The sequence below is a fragment of the Thermobia domestica genome, chromosome 10, assembly GCF_964235325.1.
Source record: "Thermobia domestica chromosome 10, izTheDome1.hap1.1, whole genome shotgun sequence".
Lineage (NCBI taxonomy): Eukaryota > Metazoa > Arthropoda > Insecta > Zygentoma > Lepismatidae > Thermobia > Thermobia domestica.
Window position 1 is genome coordinate 266024500 of NC_137463.1, and position 18553 is coordinate 266043052.

At 36.2% G+C, this 18553-nt stretch overlaps 1 protein-coding gene across 1 annotated transcript in view; it reads right to left on the reverse strand.

Moving 5' to 3' along the window:
* Nucleotides 1-10853: 10853 nt before the first annotated feature.
* Nucleotides 10854-18553, reverse strand: part of LOC145661928 (uncharacterized) — a 36659-nt gene continuing 28959 nt past the window's right edge. The window contains exons 6-7 of the mRNA XM_081727277.1: nt 14922-15094; nt 10854-11043 (exon numbers count right to left, since the gene is read on the reverse strand). Of these exons, the coding sequence (XP_081583403.1) occupies nt 10854-11043; nt 14922-15094 (363 nt within the window). The remainder of the gene's footprint in view (nt 11044-14921; nt 15095-18553) is intronic.

Consider the following 18553-nt stretch of genomic DNA (forward strand, 5'->3'; position numbering starts at 1 on the left):
GGCTCTGTTCTCAGACACATTGGTTTGTTCCGTGTATTCTCATTTTGGAACATTACATTCACGGTGGTGGGTGTGAAGCAAATTGTCTCGTTTTAGAAGAGAATATATTCAAGGGGTGGGGTTCTCCAGCACCCCACCTGTGTATTTACGTATGTGAAATTCAAATTTTGACGAAATTCGTTTTAAATACTTTGCATGCATATTTGTTTAATTGCATGATGGCGAAAGTATGTGCAGGTTTAAGCAAGTTTACAGACTTTATACTGAACACATTAGAAGAAGATTATGATTCTGAAGGTAATTTCAGTGAGTCCGATGACAATATTGAAGTATAATCGGAAGTCGATGATGAAATTAGTGGAAGTCACACGACTGACACTGAGGATAACATCGAAAATGATCCAACTATAAGGGGAGCCTCTATATTAGGAAGAAACAGTCGTAAATGGAATTCTCAACCATCCGTTCGGAGTTTCTGAAAAAAAAAAAAACTGGGGCTGCAGTTATCCAGACCCTACATGCTGGAGCGCCTCAAGAAGAATCTTCCGACTAATTTTTCTATTGGTATCAGAAGTATTCTTGGAATTCAAAAAGAACTGTTACCTGTAATTCATTCAACATCTAGTCTTCCAAAGCAAGCACAATGTCAAATGTGCCCTAAGAATAAGGACAGAAAAACTACATCTTTTTGTTTCAGATGCAAAGAGGCTGTCTGTGCTGAGCACAGAAAGGAAGTCTGCATTTCGTGCAGTAAGGAATAGCTATGTCTGTTCAAAAATACATACAAACTCTTATTGTGTATTCTTGTAACTGATAAAGTGAGATAAATATATTTAAGTTCGTGTATAATAATTTTAGTAGCGTTTAATTATATGGGGTGCGCTGGCACCCCACCTGTGTATTCACGTAAGCTTTTTTGTCTGTGTATTCCAGGGTTAATAATGCCCGCTCCCGTTTCCTCCTACTTCCTCATTCCATCATCATTCGCTTGCTTTATCATTGTCTTCTTTTGTCTAACTGGCATAATTGTAGGTCGTTAAACTGAAAGATTTCATTTCATTTTTAAAAAAACTTTCAGGAGAGTTTAATATTTGCCAAGTTTCACCGACAACCCACATGGACTACTAATAGGGTACATTTGTTTTTTCTTGGCACGCTTGCCGCCTCAAAGGTGGATTTATCTGCAACGCGTTGTTGCCATGCCACGGTTATGTTGCGAGTTACAATACGCTAGGAAAGATCAAACTTCCACACTAATTACAATACACTTGTTCGCGTGTGGCAACTAAGCACTTCAGATACACGCCAAATAGCAATGACCTCATTTAATTGGCTAACTGACAGCTAACGTCACCTACAGAACAAAACCAACAAGACGTCTATTGGCTTAAAACGGTCACGTGAATGCTAGCAGAAAATACTTTAAAAGCCAACGAAATGCATTGGCGGGAAGTGTGCCAAGATAAAACAAACGTACTCTAGTAGGCAGATAGTATACTTAGATTTCACCATTAATATTTGTGTAATCGCAAGTTAGTGATAGTCAAACTTTTCTTTAAATGTTAAAGAAAATGTTTAAACGTACTAAATAATATGTATTTTGCCTAACATCCGAACTTTATTCATCTCGTTCATCTCCAGTGGCAAAATTGTTCGAATTGTCGCTGTCACGTAGTAATATTTAAGCTCGTTAAAAGCTTTATTACCGCACTTACTTCATAAAAAGTAACCTCTTTAGTTTAACATAGAATACAGAGTGGTAAGGAGGGTGGTAAAACAAATAGAATTTCATCAAATTCTAACGGTGGGCGGCGAACAAACTAAAGCAAAATAAATCTTAATTGTGTTCAGCTAAATGGAAAAAATCGAGGGTAACAGATATGTGTGCATCCACACAAGTTAAAACCACATCTCCGCCATGTGCAGTCGCCCCTTGTCGGACTGAGAGCTCAGATATTGCGCTTATAAATAACGTAATTGGGGATGTCAGAACCGACAAGTTGCGCCCAGGTTTTTACATACATTGAACTTGACAGAACGTAAGGCATGGGATCAGACCTGGGTTGCATTTACATAAAATCAAACGTATGTAAAAGGAAACAGATTGTGATGTCGATGGGGTTGAAAGGGGTGAGAAAGGAGCAACTTTCTGGACAGGTTAACCTACTTGCACTTATTTGTAGATTTGGATGTTGCCTTCTTGACGATTCTTCCAGTGGGGTGACGTCCGTTCATCTCTCTTTCTGGCTGGCTGGTCGTCCAAGTAGTCGAAGGTTAAGAGTTAGCGAAACCCGGACAAGGAAACCAACTTTACGAAGATCGCAAGTTCAGTCAGAGTCGAAACTACTCTTTTGTAAACAATTCATCGTCGATAACAGCTATGTAACGTTAGCTGATACAAATGTGCTCTTTAGGATAGAGCAAGGCTAAATTTGTCGTAAACTTCCAAGTGAAACTCGCGGTCTACATCTTAACTCGTTTCTAATTCCATATCGACTGCCTCTTCCAAAAGTCTCTCGATCGTTTTGTTTAGCGTCCCTTCGGGGTTCATATCCTCGGTCATTAACTATGTTTTCCGTCTTGATGAAAAAGTGCGTGCTCGTAGATTAACCAAGGTAAGGCGATGGTAGGAATGCGGACGAGGAAGCAATCTGTTGTTTTTATTAATTGAGAAATTACAAGTGTAAGAAGGAAATATCAGATAGCAATAGGACTTCCTAGTAGGAAAGGCAAATGAACTTAGAAAAAAATCGAAAAGAGATTTAACATTAAATGAATAATTATCCTTTTCACTGTATTTTTTTTAAATAAAATGTCCCATAGTTCAAAATAAAATATTTTGTCATGTGTCTAAATACACATATCTTCACAATAGAGCAAAATTCATTTCATTAGACCAGTGGTTCTCAACCTAATTTATATCACGACCCCCATTTTATCATATCCTCTTGTTAATGACCCCCTTATAATTTCTGGTTTGTAATAAGCTTGTGTGGGAGTTTTAATTCCTATTAGGGAGATATCACGATATCCATCTATTTCTATTATAGTAGAATCCATTTCTTGTATATAGTGGATGCAGTAAGTTCCCTAAAAGCGAATGGACTAAAACCAAATTTGGTCAGTTCATTCATATTACAAATATCGAATCCGAGTCGCCATCCTGTTTCAAAATGGAGGCCGTTTGAAAAATTTAAACTTTCATAACTCCAGGCACGTAGCCAAGGGGTGGGTCCGGGGGTCCGGACCCCCCCCCCCCTTCAAGACTAGAAATTACAAAAAAGGAAGGATGAAACAAAAACAAACGAGAAATAGGATAAATCAGCGTTAAAAATAAAAGCGAAAAATAAAAATAATTTTTCATCATCGCTTTTTTGTATGGTATTAAAAATGTTATCAGAAACGGTTTTCAACTGCTCCTTTAACTTGTCCTTTGGAACAGACAATAGTCGACGGAAAAATAGAAACAAAAAGTTATGTGGAAACCAAGTTCTGTTAACATTTGATTCAACAGAGAAAGGAACGCAGATATAAAATGTTTTACATTATTGGATACGTACTTTTTTAAAAAAAAAATAGTAGTTGAGGTCATAATGAAAGGAAAATTGTTATATTTGAATGAACAGAAAGAGGAATGTAGATATTGTAAAATCTTTTTAAATCTTTTTAATATTCTTTTATTCGAGATTTCTTCATAGTTTGTTACTAAAATACTTACTAACATGTCCTCATTTTATTGTTCTAACAAACCAATATGTGTTGCAAGTAAAATAATTTAGATTGATCAAGCCCCTGGTGTGATAACCACAATATTTCATGTCACACTGCCCCCCCCCCCAGTACGAAATCCAGACTAAACGAACCAATGTATGTTACCAATAAAATAGTTTAGAATAATCGAACTCTGATGTGATAACCACAGTATTTCATGTCTCGGACCCCCCTATTACGAAATCCTAGCTACATACCTGATAACTCGCTTAATTTTGGGTCATACGATATAATAAAAATAGTTTCTAATTTTGCTTTATAAACTTGGACAGTTGTTAAAAAAATTATTGAGTATTTTAAATGACTTGATAATGTGCGTCACGAAGATAGAATTGGACATTGAGCACTAGTGAAATCAGACCATGCTCAGGTATCTCATTAGCTTTCAATTTTAATTGTATTTCAATATGCAAGTTTTGTTGCATTTGTATTTCTATGCTATTTCAATATGCAGTTCTCATTAATTTCATATCGTGCCTCTTTTATTTAAATTGATTTTTAAACAACTTTACAACTGTTGAAAATGTTTAGTAGAACTATTTTTGTTGTTCTTAACAGTGTGTATAAAAATAAAAATATGCCTATCAGAACAAAATTCAAAATAATATTTAAAATAGTTTCCGGTATTAGATTCTAATTATATTTATCTCTTTCGCTTATCTTCGCGACCCCTAAGGGCCACGACCCCCAGGTTGAGTAACCCTGCATTAGACTGAGATTGAGGAGTGGATACTAGTGCAAGTAACCTCTATGCATTGAGATGGTTGGTTGATTGCTGTTTTGATATTCTTTTTTTTTTCAGCACAGACCTACTATATGAGATGGAAGCCCTCAGTTTGAGCTGGAATCTGAAATTACTTGGATTTCTATCAGGGCCAAGAATCTCCAGCAGAAATCGAACCTGGGACTACACATACAGAAAGTACGAGAACAGGGCCGGATTTAGCATTTTGGCGCCCCTAGGCCCAATATTTTTTTCCGCCCCCTAGTCTGGTTAAAGTTACTTTCCTAAAAACCTTTATTAAAAAATTATATCAGGCCTATATGTTAGTTGCAATTACACCAATATGTTAGTTGTTAGTTACACCACTCCACGATGCAATTTTATCATTGCAAGTTTTTTTAAGGAATTTACTTGGTTCTGGGCTTAACAAAATACCGTAATTGTATTAACAAAAGATTGGTGAACTTTACCAATAATTATTTGTTCCAATGAACTTCAAAATCAGAATGCTTTATTAGCCTGTTTTTTTTAATCAATTCAAAAAATATGTTAAGTTATGGCTATTTATTTTTATTTCTAGATATTTTAAATTTTTTTCTCTCTGTCGTGCGCCCCCTGGGAGCTTGGGCCTATAGGCCCGGGCCTACCGGGCCTATTGGGAAATCCGGCCCTGTACGAGAAATAGCCACAAAGGAGAAGTATGCTTTCCAGAAATGTCGTCTGTGTAGTAGGTAGTAGACGTCAAGATTACTTAGTAGTTATCTTATCACACGTCTGTCTCATTAACAAGTACTTATATACAAAGACGTATCAAACGAGATAAGCATATTTGTTGCTTTTACGTCAAAGGGTTTAAAAATATGTCATCAATAAAGTAATTTGCTCCGTATAAACTCAATAGAAGAGAACTTCAACAATAACATAAAGCAAGAAACGCTCCCGGCTTGAATCCAAGATGTGGACTTCCAGTGACCACATATATTGACGACCTGCTCATCCCTGTTTAAGGGACCCCTCCATTGTAATGCCAGCGACTTCAGTTGAAGTTTTAGTACTTTCAAGGCCAAAAAGAATAGTTTCAAATACTAGGCTACACAATCATTGGGCAATGAGCTTAAAAGCCGTTAGGTTGCTACCAAACACGTTCTGGAGTAAGTTTAAGTATAGGCTTTCAAAACATGTTGCCTGAAATAAATAAACTGAAAATAAATCTTATCTAGAATGTATACCCAAAACCAGAAACATTCCATAGCAGCAATACATTTACAGTTATAATGTACAGTAGACCTGATTTATGCAATAAAAATTCTAACTAAAATCCGATAATACTCTAGGTCAGTGTTTCCCAACCGATGTGCCGCGGCACACTGGTGTGCCGCGAATGGGCCGCTGGTGTGCCGCGAGGAAATCGAAACAAAATTATTAATTCTATAGCAACCAAATTGCAAGACATAGGAAAAAAATACTGTAATTGTAATATATTATTATACATCTATTACTGTGTAGGAGACAGTATTTCGGCTCGTACATTTCCACGGTTAGCTGCTATGTTACGCTTCAATTGAGAGTCATACTAACACCGAGAAATGGAAGCACTTGTACGGTACGCGTCAAATGAACATTCGCACGTAAATGACAGAACAACATTTTGTTCAATCGCTGTGTTTTGACTTCCACGCATCGTAAGCTGTGTAATTGCAATAATATTCACCGGTTTTGGTTAAAACAGCAAAGTTAAAAGAACAAGACATTTGTTCGTTCGTTCGTCATTTAGTGATCTTCGTTCTTAGTGAAAGGTTGGATACAGTTTTCGAAAAAGAAAACGTATTTTTAAAGATCTGAGTTTTTTATTTCATTGCAATTGTTTTTAGAATAAAAAATAAGCATAATGAATTAACATAGGGCAAACCAGTAATCGAGCTTTCATCTCTGTGAGGAGATCAGTAATCACAGAAAGAAATACCATGGTATTTTATATTTGCAAATAATAATAATAATAATAATAATAATAATAATAATAATAATAATAATAATAATAATAATAATAATAATAATAATAATAATAATAATAATAATAATATCTATGAGTGTGCCGCGAGAATTCAAGTTACACCCGTAGTGTGCCGCAAGTTGAAAAAGGTTGGGAAACGCTGCTCTAGGTATTGTGCAATATAACACAAGTGTTGAGCAGAGAGTGATTTATATACCTAGATCTATAACATTCGGAATTCTAGATGGTGCTCGAAAGGAGCCTGTGCAAACATTTACGCAGATAGAAATGAGTCGGAAAAGGGTTTTCTTTGATATAGTATGATTCGATTTTAGCGTCCGTTTCAGCAGCAAGGCTAAATTACACGGGTACCTACAGCTTAACTTGTGATCCGTGCCACCAGGAATCCACCCCGTGTCTCCCTACGCCAAAGACTCGTACGAGTTTAGTTTGTGAGTTAAGGGGTACTCAAATGAGTCAAGGGTTTTTGTTTAGGAGTTAAGGGATACTCAAAGGAGTTAAGGGTTTGGGAGTTAATGGTTTTGTTTGAGAGTTAAGAGAGTTCAAAGATGGATTGCAAGATTGAGTACTAACTGAATGTTTACTCAAAGGTGGAGTAAAAGATAGTTCAGAAATAGAGATGCTCATAGGAGGAGGATAATGAACTGGTAAAGAATGATTATATAGTAATATCCCACGTGGTATTGTGTACCAGCAACTCTTCACGATTATATTTATAAACATCACCACATGGTTTATCGAAAGGATACTACACACCACGTGGATCCACTACGACCTGCAGACGACGGACTATAGGCTCCTCCCACGAAGCAGACAACGACAACTGAGCAGCAGCGCCACGGCCGTCTGGGAACCCTATAAATTTGATGGCCGACAGCGGACCTGTACCAGTTCTCTGGTGCCCCTCCTACTGTCTGCAACGGAACGTTAGGAGTAACCTAACGTCAAGCCTCTAGTTCCACGAAGCAGACGACGACAACGGAGCAGCAGCGCCACGGCCGTCTGGGAACCCTATAAATTTGATGGCCGACAGCGGACCTGTACCAGTTCTCTGGTGCCCCTCCTACTGTCTGCAACGGAACGTTAGGAGTAACCTAACCCCAAGACTCTAGTTCCACGAAGCAGACGACGACAACGGAGCAGCAGCGCCACGGCCGTCTGGGAATCCTATAAATTTGATGGCCGACAGCGGACCTGTACCAGTTCTCTGGTGCCCCTCCTACTGTCTGCAACGGAACATTAGGAGTAGCCTAACCCCAAGCCTCTAGTCTGCTTCGGGACTTCTGGATTTTCCTTTCTCCTGGCCTAGCCTGCTTTGGGGCTTTGTGGAGATCCTGTCTGCGACCTCTCGGTCAAAGACTACTTATATCTTACCTTACAAGTATAAAGAAATTATCTTTGTAATATTTTTGTAAAATACTGTTTATAGTCGAATCTAATAATAAAAGCCGGTAGTGGGAGTCGATCCCGGGCACTCTTTTTATTAACGCTTTCCTACAACCTATATGTGACAGAGTTTTACAATATATTACCACAACGCCAGATTTCTTAATATGTTAGAATACAGCAACTTGTTGAAGTTTTCTAAACATTTTTGTTGATATTAGTTTGCAATCTAATTCCCGAATAATACATTATTACTTTAGTCAGCAAGCATTAATGTAAGAGAACTTTTATAAAACAGTAATAAGATATTGCGAAAGCTTTTATTTTGTGTACTAGATTGGAAATTACCATCCAGTTCAGGGCCGAGGGTATGAGTTACAGCTGGAATGTGAACCAACGTAATGTGTTCAAATTTGAAGACTGTCCCACCGGTAATCAAAGCTGGGATCCTGAGCACCAAAGGTGTATGCTAGCCACTAGATCAGTGAGTAGGGCTTTGTGGAGTAGATTTTTCATCTCACTATCGATTGGACGATGAAACGCATTGATTAAAATTTTCATCAATATGATCTATAGTGATGCATTATCTTCACTTTATTTGCGACTTTGAAGTAGTCCTACATAACTGGAAGTGACTGTTGTAAATGGTTCCACATTCCGTTACAGTGGCGTTTCGTGACATAATTTTTTGGGGAGTTCACAGTTGTTAGATAAATAAAAGGACTTCAAAATAAGTTGAAATTAATTTTATTCTGAGTTAACTTAAGACACACTGGGAAAAAGTTCTAAATTTCCCATCCCCTTCCGTACGATCTTCGAAAGCCGTAATTTTGTTTATTCCATTAGCTTACTTTTATTATAGGAAATTGACAGAGAGAATGAGTTCTGTACTACCATGTTCCTTATTTTATTACTACTATATTCTTTGATTCTGTTTAAAGAGTCACATTAATTCACGGAAATTAGCCAACAGCCAACACTGCACGTTCAAATCCATCTTGAACTTCGGAAGACTCTCACCTCCGCTGCTCCCCGCTGTCCCTTCTGTAGAACACACCAGATCCAGCGCTGTTGTGAACGTGGTGTGATGCTGGAATGCATATACGTAAGGGGGAAGCAAGTGGGTGCAATGTTACAGGAAAGAAAATAAAAGAAAGAAACGACACGATAATATAATATTCTGGATATTATTAAATATATTAAGGAACAATGATCAATTCATAATATTCGGTGGTTCACGTGCTCTTGTGAACTGCATAAGGCGACGCCGCAGGGTTCTGATCCCACTTTAAAAAAAAATAGACCTCATATTATATACGTAGTTTCAGTGCTTAACAGGGATGTTAAACTCCAATTAATCAGATCAGTCCATGGTTTAACCTATATAGTAATATTAATATCGAAGATTGCCTAAAACTTCAATGTTTTTACAATAGCTTACTTGCGGCTGAAATGTTACTGTCGCGTCACTCAGTGCAAAAAAGGTCGAATCGTATCCAGGTGAGAGTTCACGTGGTTGGAACCCAAGCTATAAGTCTACGTCACATGGAGCCTCGGTTCCGAAAAGTAAATTTAAACTTAATTTGAAATCAACTTCCCTTCTGTAAGATATAGTTGCAAATTCACCAAGGCATCAAGTCAGTCATGAAACGTTATCAGTACATCCAACGTTAATTTGATTTATTGAATCTTGTGGAAAGGATTGCACTGCTGTATGGTTCTAGTATTCATCGTTTTAAAAAAAAATGGTTGATTCTTTTATTCTTCATTCATGATAAGGGCTTGTAACAATGTTTAAGCTATCCGTGTAGCAAAAGTTTAGACTACATGAATTTTGTCAGCAAGCTTGTCACAATAGGACTTTTCTTTCATTCTGCAATTTCATGCCCATCCAAAGATAGGTCGTAATAGGTAACACCTTCTCTGGGGCCATGAGCATCAATTTACTTGTAGCTCTATTTGGAGATGGTTATCAGGATTTTATTTATTGCATTTTTATTTACGCATACATAAGAAGATTTTAGCACAGGGATGCAAATAACCACTCGCCCGGCGCAAGTGATTCATCCGTGCGGACGAGTATTTAATATCATACTGAAGGTAAGGAAATGGTTTCTATTGTGGGATGTGGACTGGGCTAGTAAAATTTTGTTGCTTATTTGCATCCCTGTTTTAGCATGATATGTAATATAAATGATGAAGTGAGGTGTAGGTAACTGAACACAGGGACGTAGGATGTTAATCTTCTGCTCTGGGGCTACTCAGAGTGACTTTAGACATTTGGAACCCTGTGAATTAAGGACAAAGGGGTTCATTGATAAAGTTACATGCAATGGATGAAAGGATGCTGACGATATATGCAACGATGGGGGTTATAGACAACAGTGGTCTGATGTCGTTCGTGGATAGCAAGATGGTCTATTAGTGAATAAGCATAACGTGGTAAAGCTGGTGTCTGGTCTAAGAATTCATGAAGAATCGGATGAACGTCTGATGTGCAGCGCTGAATGTAGCGAGAGCGGAGGTTGTACAGATGACGTAAGAGTATTGGTATTGTTGTGCGACGGTAGATCTCGGGAGTCGAAGTGCGCAGCGGCAATGAATAAACAACGCGTAAGACATACCGCTTCAGGACTTCTAGATTATCATAGAATTTTTGTGGATATGATAACCAGGCGATATATCCATACGTAAGAGCAGGACAAACAAAACCTTTATACATATAAAGAATGAGTTTGGTGTTAAAACCCCAACTCTTTTTCTCTAAGTCCAGTTGTATTACTATCCGAAGATGGGCGGGAGCCAGAAGGTAATGCCATCTTTCTATAAATTTATTAATATGGCAATGAACCCGTAAAACCTCCAGTGAGTTTTAAAAGACAACGAAAATAAGAGAGCTTTTCTAATTGCTAATTTTTTCCATCATTGTTAAGGTTATACTTTAAAATAAAATATTTTCCATTAAGTTGTGAAGATTTTATTTGGGACTAAAATAAGGATTAGAATTGCTACAAGATAAATATGGAGATGAGTTTGTAGTCGTCCCGCAGATGACCAACGAGCCAGTGTTTCAGCCGTTTCTCCTTCCGTTGACACACGGAGGGACTGCACCTCCCCTCGAACACCATAGAAGGAACCTCGACACTTAAACCTGTAAAAACAGAAACAGAAACATAACACATCAACGACGGGAAACTGTTCTACCAACGATATCTTCTTTTTTTTGAATAATGAGTAAAGACACGATTTTTTGATGACACGAGAAAACGCGAAATTAATTTTTGTGTGAAAATGTGCGTATCTAAAATGTATATGTTGTCACTATTTGTTAGGTCATATAATGCTCGCGATTAAACGCGAAATTCTGTATAGCGAAATTTGCAACAAGTCTCGATATTCCAGAAATTTACGCAAAAATGACAATTTTTCGACGCTTTTACGATTTATTCATTACCATTATTTTTTCCTCCTTCATATTTGACCGTTAGTAAATGCTACCAGTTCGTCATTTGTCTAAGACAATGAAATATGGGACTGCCGGATGTCTGGCGTGAGTTTGTCTGTTTTCTTGGCTGAAAAGAGTGTGGTCCCAGATTGCCTCGTGTATTTCTCAATGGCAAGGCAACTGGTACAATGCCGAAAATCAGGACATGTTTCGATAGAGCACAAGAATTAAAAGATCATTCTTACCACGGTTTTGCTGCACGTAAAAAAATACTTCTGTGTAAATTTTGTAAATTATAGTAGACTGAAAGCGACGCGATTCATGTGTGAAACACAATGAAAGCGGAAATCACAAAATGAATAAGTTGTTTTGAGAAAATAGACCACCATGAACTTTTGAAATTTTACATGCAGTTACAAAATGAACTCCAAACGATATCTTCTGGGGACAATGTTTAGCAGAAGGGGTCCCGCTATTTTTTCCTAAAAAGAATGTTACAATTTCGATTATTTCTGTTCACATTAGGTTAGTTTAGTTTAGGTTAGGTTAGTTTATGTTAGATTATATTAGTGTAGGGGTCCAACATAATTTTTGAAAAAAATGACAGAATTTCGCTTATTTCTATTAATATGAGGTTAGTTTAGGTTAGTTCAGCTTAGCTTAAGTTAGTTTAGTCTAGGTTAGATTTGGTTAGGTTATGTTAGGTCTAAGTACTTGCATCTTCCATTTCTTCCGTAAATTTAGTATTTCTTAGGCACTTCTGGACCCTTTCTTCTAAACATTTACCTCTACTGGTGAAGTGGACAGTGTGGAAGGAGTGTTGCGAGGTATATTAGATGAGCATTCAGAAAACACTGGAAAGTGTCTCCAACTAATGTACACTCATGTCCAAAATTATTGTCGCATGTCTATAAATATGTTGTTGTAGGAATATAATTTGACAACGAATTTGCCCGGTATTTCTTATAATGTTAGTATGTGTATAATCGGCAAAGGCATGTATGTGGCAAATTTCATGTCAAAAGAGTAGTAAATAAAAACAATAAAACGAAAATAAAACGTTCTTGTCCATTTAGCAACATTTTGGTTTACTCACTCTATTTTTCATATTTATAATTATTTTCCTACAAAATTTACCACAAATATACATTTCCCGATTATACACATAGTATCAGTATTAAAAGTACCCTGCAAAATCATTATCAAATTATATTCTTACAAGAAGACAGTTATAGATATGTGACAATCATTTTGGACATGAGTGTACATATCAGTTTCGAATGTTAATGTGGAGAGGGCTCTCTCTTCTTACAATGACATACTTACCGACAAAAGAACAATTTTAACACCAGAAAACATTGCAACAATGCTTGAGTGTTATTTACATAAGTAAAATGTGAACACTAAAGTTATTTTTTTCTATTAATGTTCTGTGTATTTTTTTCTTTAAATGATAGTTTTATTCAATGAGGATGCTTAGTGTTATTTTTAAAAACTCAAATATTGTTTAATATAGTGATGCATGAGCTCATGTCATGACGATTGATAAGTGGCAATTATGGTGAAGTAAAAGGTAACTAATTGTAAATGCCAAGGAAAATAGTGTTCTTACATTGAATTTTTATTCACTGATTTTATCCCGCTTTACGCATTTTTATATAACGAAATTACGAATTCTTATTTACCACAAAATCGTGTCTCTAATAATGAGTAACAAGTTTTATATGAAAACAGGTGACAGTAACTAGGCGTACTAAAGACAAGGTGACCAGAATTTTCACTTGCGAAAACGGGACGTATACGAATCGGGTACGGGGGGGGGGATATCTGACTTCCAGATTGCATTTTGGGACTCAGCAGTGTTCTCAATTTAGAAAATACACAAGTAAGAGTGATAACACACCGTTTCTAACTTCACGTGTACCACACAACAAATAATGGTTCCCGATTGCAAGTTCTACCCAACAATTCTTTTAACTAGTTGAACACTCAGAATTCCCACTCAATTCTCACTTGAACCACGAACACTTAATTACTATTTGAAAATTCAGAAGTTCTAGACACGGTTGAACCTTGGCAACGAGTGTTGGTAAGGAAGAGAATGGAATTAGCATTTACGATTTATATTTTGAATAATAATTACCGGACACCTAGGTCATTTTTAGTTAAAAACGGGACATTTAGGCGTCCCGTTTGAGAATCAGAAAAAAACGGGATAACGGTTGGAAAAAAGGGACTGTCCCGGATAAAACGGGACGTCTGGTCACCTTGACTAAAGATATCCTTACAACTTGGGGAGGGAAACTCGGTATTTGTAACCAAAGGAAATCAAAGATACAGAGATAACTTTTGAAACTCAAATATTCTATAGCCCTAAATAAATTAGTTCATCCAAAAACGGCTTGAGTCACCAATATGGCGAAGTTGAGTTAAGAACGGATTTTTGTTCCTATTGGGTACACCTAAGTTTCTGTACATAAAGGGCTTCAGTTTCATTTAGTCTAGCATTTTATAAACAGACGTAAACTTTGATTATTGTCAGCAGAATGGGCTTGAAACAATGACTGAAGCTCTTTCTGCATGGAGAATTATAGTATGTGTTTCCGCCCAGACACAAATTACAGAGATCGAAAAGAGGACGTAGCCCTAACATATTATATTACAATGTTCGTAGATTCCTAACCTAAGTATATGTCAACTAACCTAAAATTAATTGTAGTTGTCTTATTATAAAGAGAACTTAGGTAAAATCTTTACAAGTCAAACCATTGACAGTATAGTGAAACACTAATTCAAAATGTCCAAAGTACTTGAAAAACCAACATTGCCATCACCTGAAAAATTATGTCACATGTAAAGTTTCTATCAAGAGTGCCAAAGTCAATGACTTCAGGAAACTTCTGACCTATGTTCCCGATGAGCACAAACACATCTATGAGTTGATCATGATTTGGCCTACAGTTGAGCAGATTGAGCCAGAAATCTAAAACGGTTGATAGTTTTTCTTTAAACGGAGAACAGTCCTTAACACAATATGCAATGCATTGTGTTTAGAAAATTAGTGTAGTCAATAATCATATCTTTGCTTCCATTTGGAGTTACGTTTTTTATACCTACTATAGATTTTTAACTGGGCAAAAAACGTTTTAACACAGTTCTGTGTTAACAAAGAGCAGCAAAATAATAAGGAAATAAAACTACATGCATACAGCGCTTCGTCTATAATTTATGTGCAAGAAGGGCTTCAGGAAAAAATGTTACCATGGAAATGTAATGAGCAAGAAAAAAAATGATTTCAATATACAGTATTCAATCAATGTAATTTTTATCTACATGGAAAAAATGGTTCGTTTTGATTTTATTGTTTCAAAACTAAAATGTCTTTTTTTTTTCAAAACTAAGTTCGTGTGTCCTTTTTGCATTATCTGATTCAAATATCAGAGATAAATATTTCGTTAGGCTTACGGGTAAATAAATATTCCAAGTCTGTAAGCATATGTAGTTGAATTATATCTTTGGTTAAAGTAAGGAAATAGTAAAATGGCATATAGAAAAATTGAAGAATTAATATTAAATTAGGTTACCTGAGAGCCTTCCCATCTAGCTTGAAATTCTTGTCTGCTAGATCAGATACAGGGATCCGCCAATACCATCTATTAACAGATTTACTTGTGTAAATAGCTCGAACCCAGCCTTCGATAAACACTTCCGTTTCAAAAGGGATTGTCGCTCGCCGTTCTTCTATTGTATACGTTACCTTCACAAAATAAAAGAGTTATAGTTTTTGTTAGTTATACACTGCTTACATTTTACTCTCCATTTATTTATTTATACTTCTTCAGCAATTTTATAAGGAAAATTACAAGTTACAATATTTTAGAGACATTCATGAATCACTATACTTCATTCACAAAACTTAACACATCAAAACAAGTGCATTTGTTATTATTTTATTATTATTATTAACGAAGGATATACAGGTTTTATTTTGATTTATTTTCAATATATTACACTGATATATTTATTGTATTGATATTTATAACTTCAGTAACGAAAAGATAAATTCTCGATCTCTAGAAATGAAGAGAATATTTGAATTTCCAATAGCATAATACTGAAATTGATATTAGCTTCCTTGTGAGCCAATAGTGGCTCAATAATACTTCCGTAGCATAGTTGTTTAAGCGTCGGATTTGAAATTCACAGGTATGTGCTCGAATGTGCTACTTCCTTTTATTTTTATTTCTAAAATAAAACTGATTGTCATTGTTAATTAGCAACTTGCTTTGTTCCTAATGCAATCAATACAAACAAGCATGAGCGGGCACCGCTTTACGTTGAGTTTTTTTTTCAGATCTTCGAAATTATCCTGCGAAAAATGCAAGAACATATAAGGATTATTAATAGTGACAATGATGAACTGAAGTTGAATTTCTAATATTCATGATGATTTCGTTCGCTGACAACTACGTTGAAGCAAATGTACTTTACTGTGATTATGTGCTTTCAAAAATCAGAACACATCATGAATCATGTTTTTCCAAGTTTTACGAATGTTCGTGACATAAATTTGAAAACAATAAACCATGAATGTTCGTTTAAAGATTTTTTCAGAGAAAGTATTAATAAATTGTACCTCTTGTGAAATATTCTTGATGCATTCATTATATTTTGCCTCTACATTTGCATGATGCAGAAAATTGCAAGTGATTACGTTGAATTTGCCGTTAGGTGATGCAAGAATCAGGGGTTGCTTATTGTGAGATTGAACTTGGGACACTTTGCAAAAAAAGTGATAGTGCCTACTTATGCTCATTTTCTATTTAATGCATTAAGAGCAACAATAAACTGTGTATAAAGAAGTAAACAAAATAATTAGTAATGGTTGACAGTTGGATTGTAGAAATAAAAATAACAGAAAGTCGTATTGCCAAGATTCGATCACAGATTTATGAATTACAAATCTAACTGTAATATTCTCCATAAGTAGAACCTTTGCTTTATATAAACTTAAACACAAACAAACTATTTACTGAGCAACACAATATATTCACATTAAAAAAAACTACATACGTGTTACAGTTCCGCCAACTAACACTTTGACTTCATCAGACACTATGAGATACATGAGAAATGTGCAGTCTTTTATACAAACAAGAGCTGAGACATCTGTTGGCGAAACTGTAACACGTATGTAGTTTATGTGAATATATTGTTTTGCTCAGCAAATAGTTTGTGTTTAAACAAATCCAATGTTTTACTACTATGCTTCGGAAGCACTTATTGGGTCATCGTGGGTTTACATGGAAGCTAGCGGGAATTCCAAAAGAATATGTAAGTAGTGAGAAAAATAGTTTACTCATTACAAGAGAAGTAGCTTATAATTCGCCACAAACTCAGTCGTATCTAGTTGTAGATGAATCCTACTGTGCAACAGAAAAGCACTTTACACAAAGTCAAAAGAAGTTTCGGAATAATTGACTTAGATTTGGCTAAGTCAGGTAGAGTAATAAAATATTAGAACTGTTCAAAGGAGTTTATTCTGTAAAATATACGTTGTCAATTGTCAAAAACATTTAAAAGAAAATATTCAAAAATTTAAAATCGCTTCAAAACAAAATAAACATTAAAAGGAAGATAAATGAATATTGCGGAGTGGGACTCCGCGCGCGTGACTTGATGTTGTAATTAAGCACGCGTGCGATGGAGGGTTAATGCAATGTGTTTGTGTTAACAATAACAAAACATGGAATTACAGAAAGCTTATATTGACGTGACATTTTTTAGACAATTTACGACATTTACAGACTGCGTTTTGTGAAACTGAAATTTTAAAAGAAACACAACTTTGATATTTTTCCAAAAACAGATAATTAATAATATATAAAAAACCAAACCTCTTGGCATAACAGCCCCTTTGAGGGCCTATGTCGCTCCAACGCCATCTGTTAGCGACTGGTTGAACTAGTCCAACACAACGATGTTAGTGATGAGCACAAGAGTCTTGGTCTTGCAGTTTTTGGAAGAGTCTTGCATGCAAGACCAAGACCAAGACCAAGGGGTGCAAGACCAAGACTATACCTACAAGACCAAGACCAAGACCAAGACTCTTGCGCAAGAGTCTTGCAAAAGTACCGGCACTACTTGAATGATTTTATAGAATGTAAAAAAGAAGTGGATGGATTTCTTGGCTTCAGTAAAAATGCTACTGGAGTGAGTGTGTTCACAGTAGTTCATGCAATCCGTGTGAGTCAATCTGCCCCTTTTGGCATATAGCTACAGTATGTCATTTTCTGAATTGGTTGTTCGCATTTTCTGTAGATATTGCTCATTTTCAAGCCACATAGGTGTCATCTTGCGCCATGTGAGCTTTTTGGTGGACAAACGTCATGTGCATGGATTTTCTCGGCTTTTTTCGTTTCCTCCTAATTTCTTCATTCCACCACCGTTTCAGTCATTTCTCATAATCACCGTCTCCCTTAGCTTTGGTGCATAACGTGGGACGTTAAACTAGATACTTCATTTCGTTTCTAAGCGTATTAGTGGTGTTCTTCTTCCAAAACTAAAGAGAAATGTAGTATTGAACCTTGGTAATTCCGTACACCATAGGTGCCGCCTCCATAGGTATGGCCATGGTTCCGAGACTCAAGTATCACTTGGAAATTTTTAAAGCGTGCTCAAAAAATTAATATCGAAATAACATTTTCACGACATTGACAAAAACTTCGTGCATGTGACCGCAAGTTTGATTTCATGAGCGGATGCTTATAAGTTGAATAATTTTTTTATCAATATAACTTTAGCCTCCTTAGCAGGCCCCTATGCAGGTGGGGTCTAGGGGGCCGACCCCCCTAAAATTTCACGGTGGGCTTGCAAATGAATAATAATATGGTTGGCTCGGGCCCCCCTAACTTCAGCCGGTTCCCCCTACATTTTGGGCTGGCTACCAGCCTGCTCCTTAGGTATACGGCACATCGAGGATTGAGTGATATAACATTATATTACAACAATAAATCTGTATTATAAAATTGAAAGTGACTATATTTGTGACTCCTAATCTCTTGAACCCCCCGATCGATCTCGATCAAATTTTCAACATAGATGACGTTTGGGCCTTTGAGTGTTTTAATCATTTCACTTTGACTGTAAAACTTAGGGTAGGGAGAAGGGGGAGTTACAAAATAATAAATAAATCTTAATAACTCTTGAACCAAAC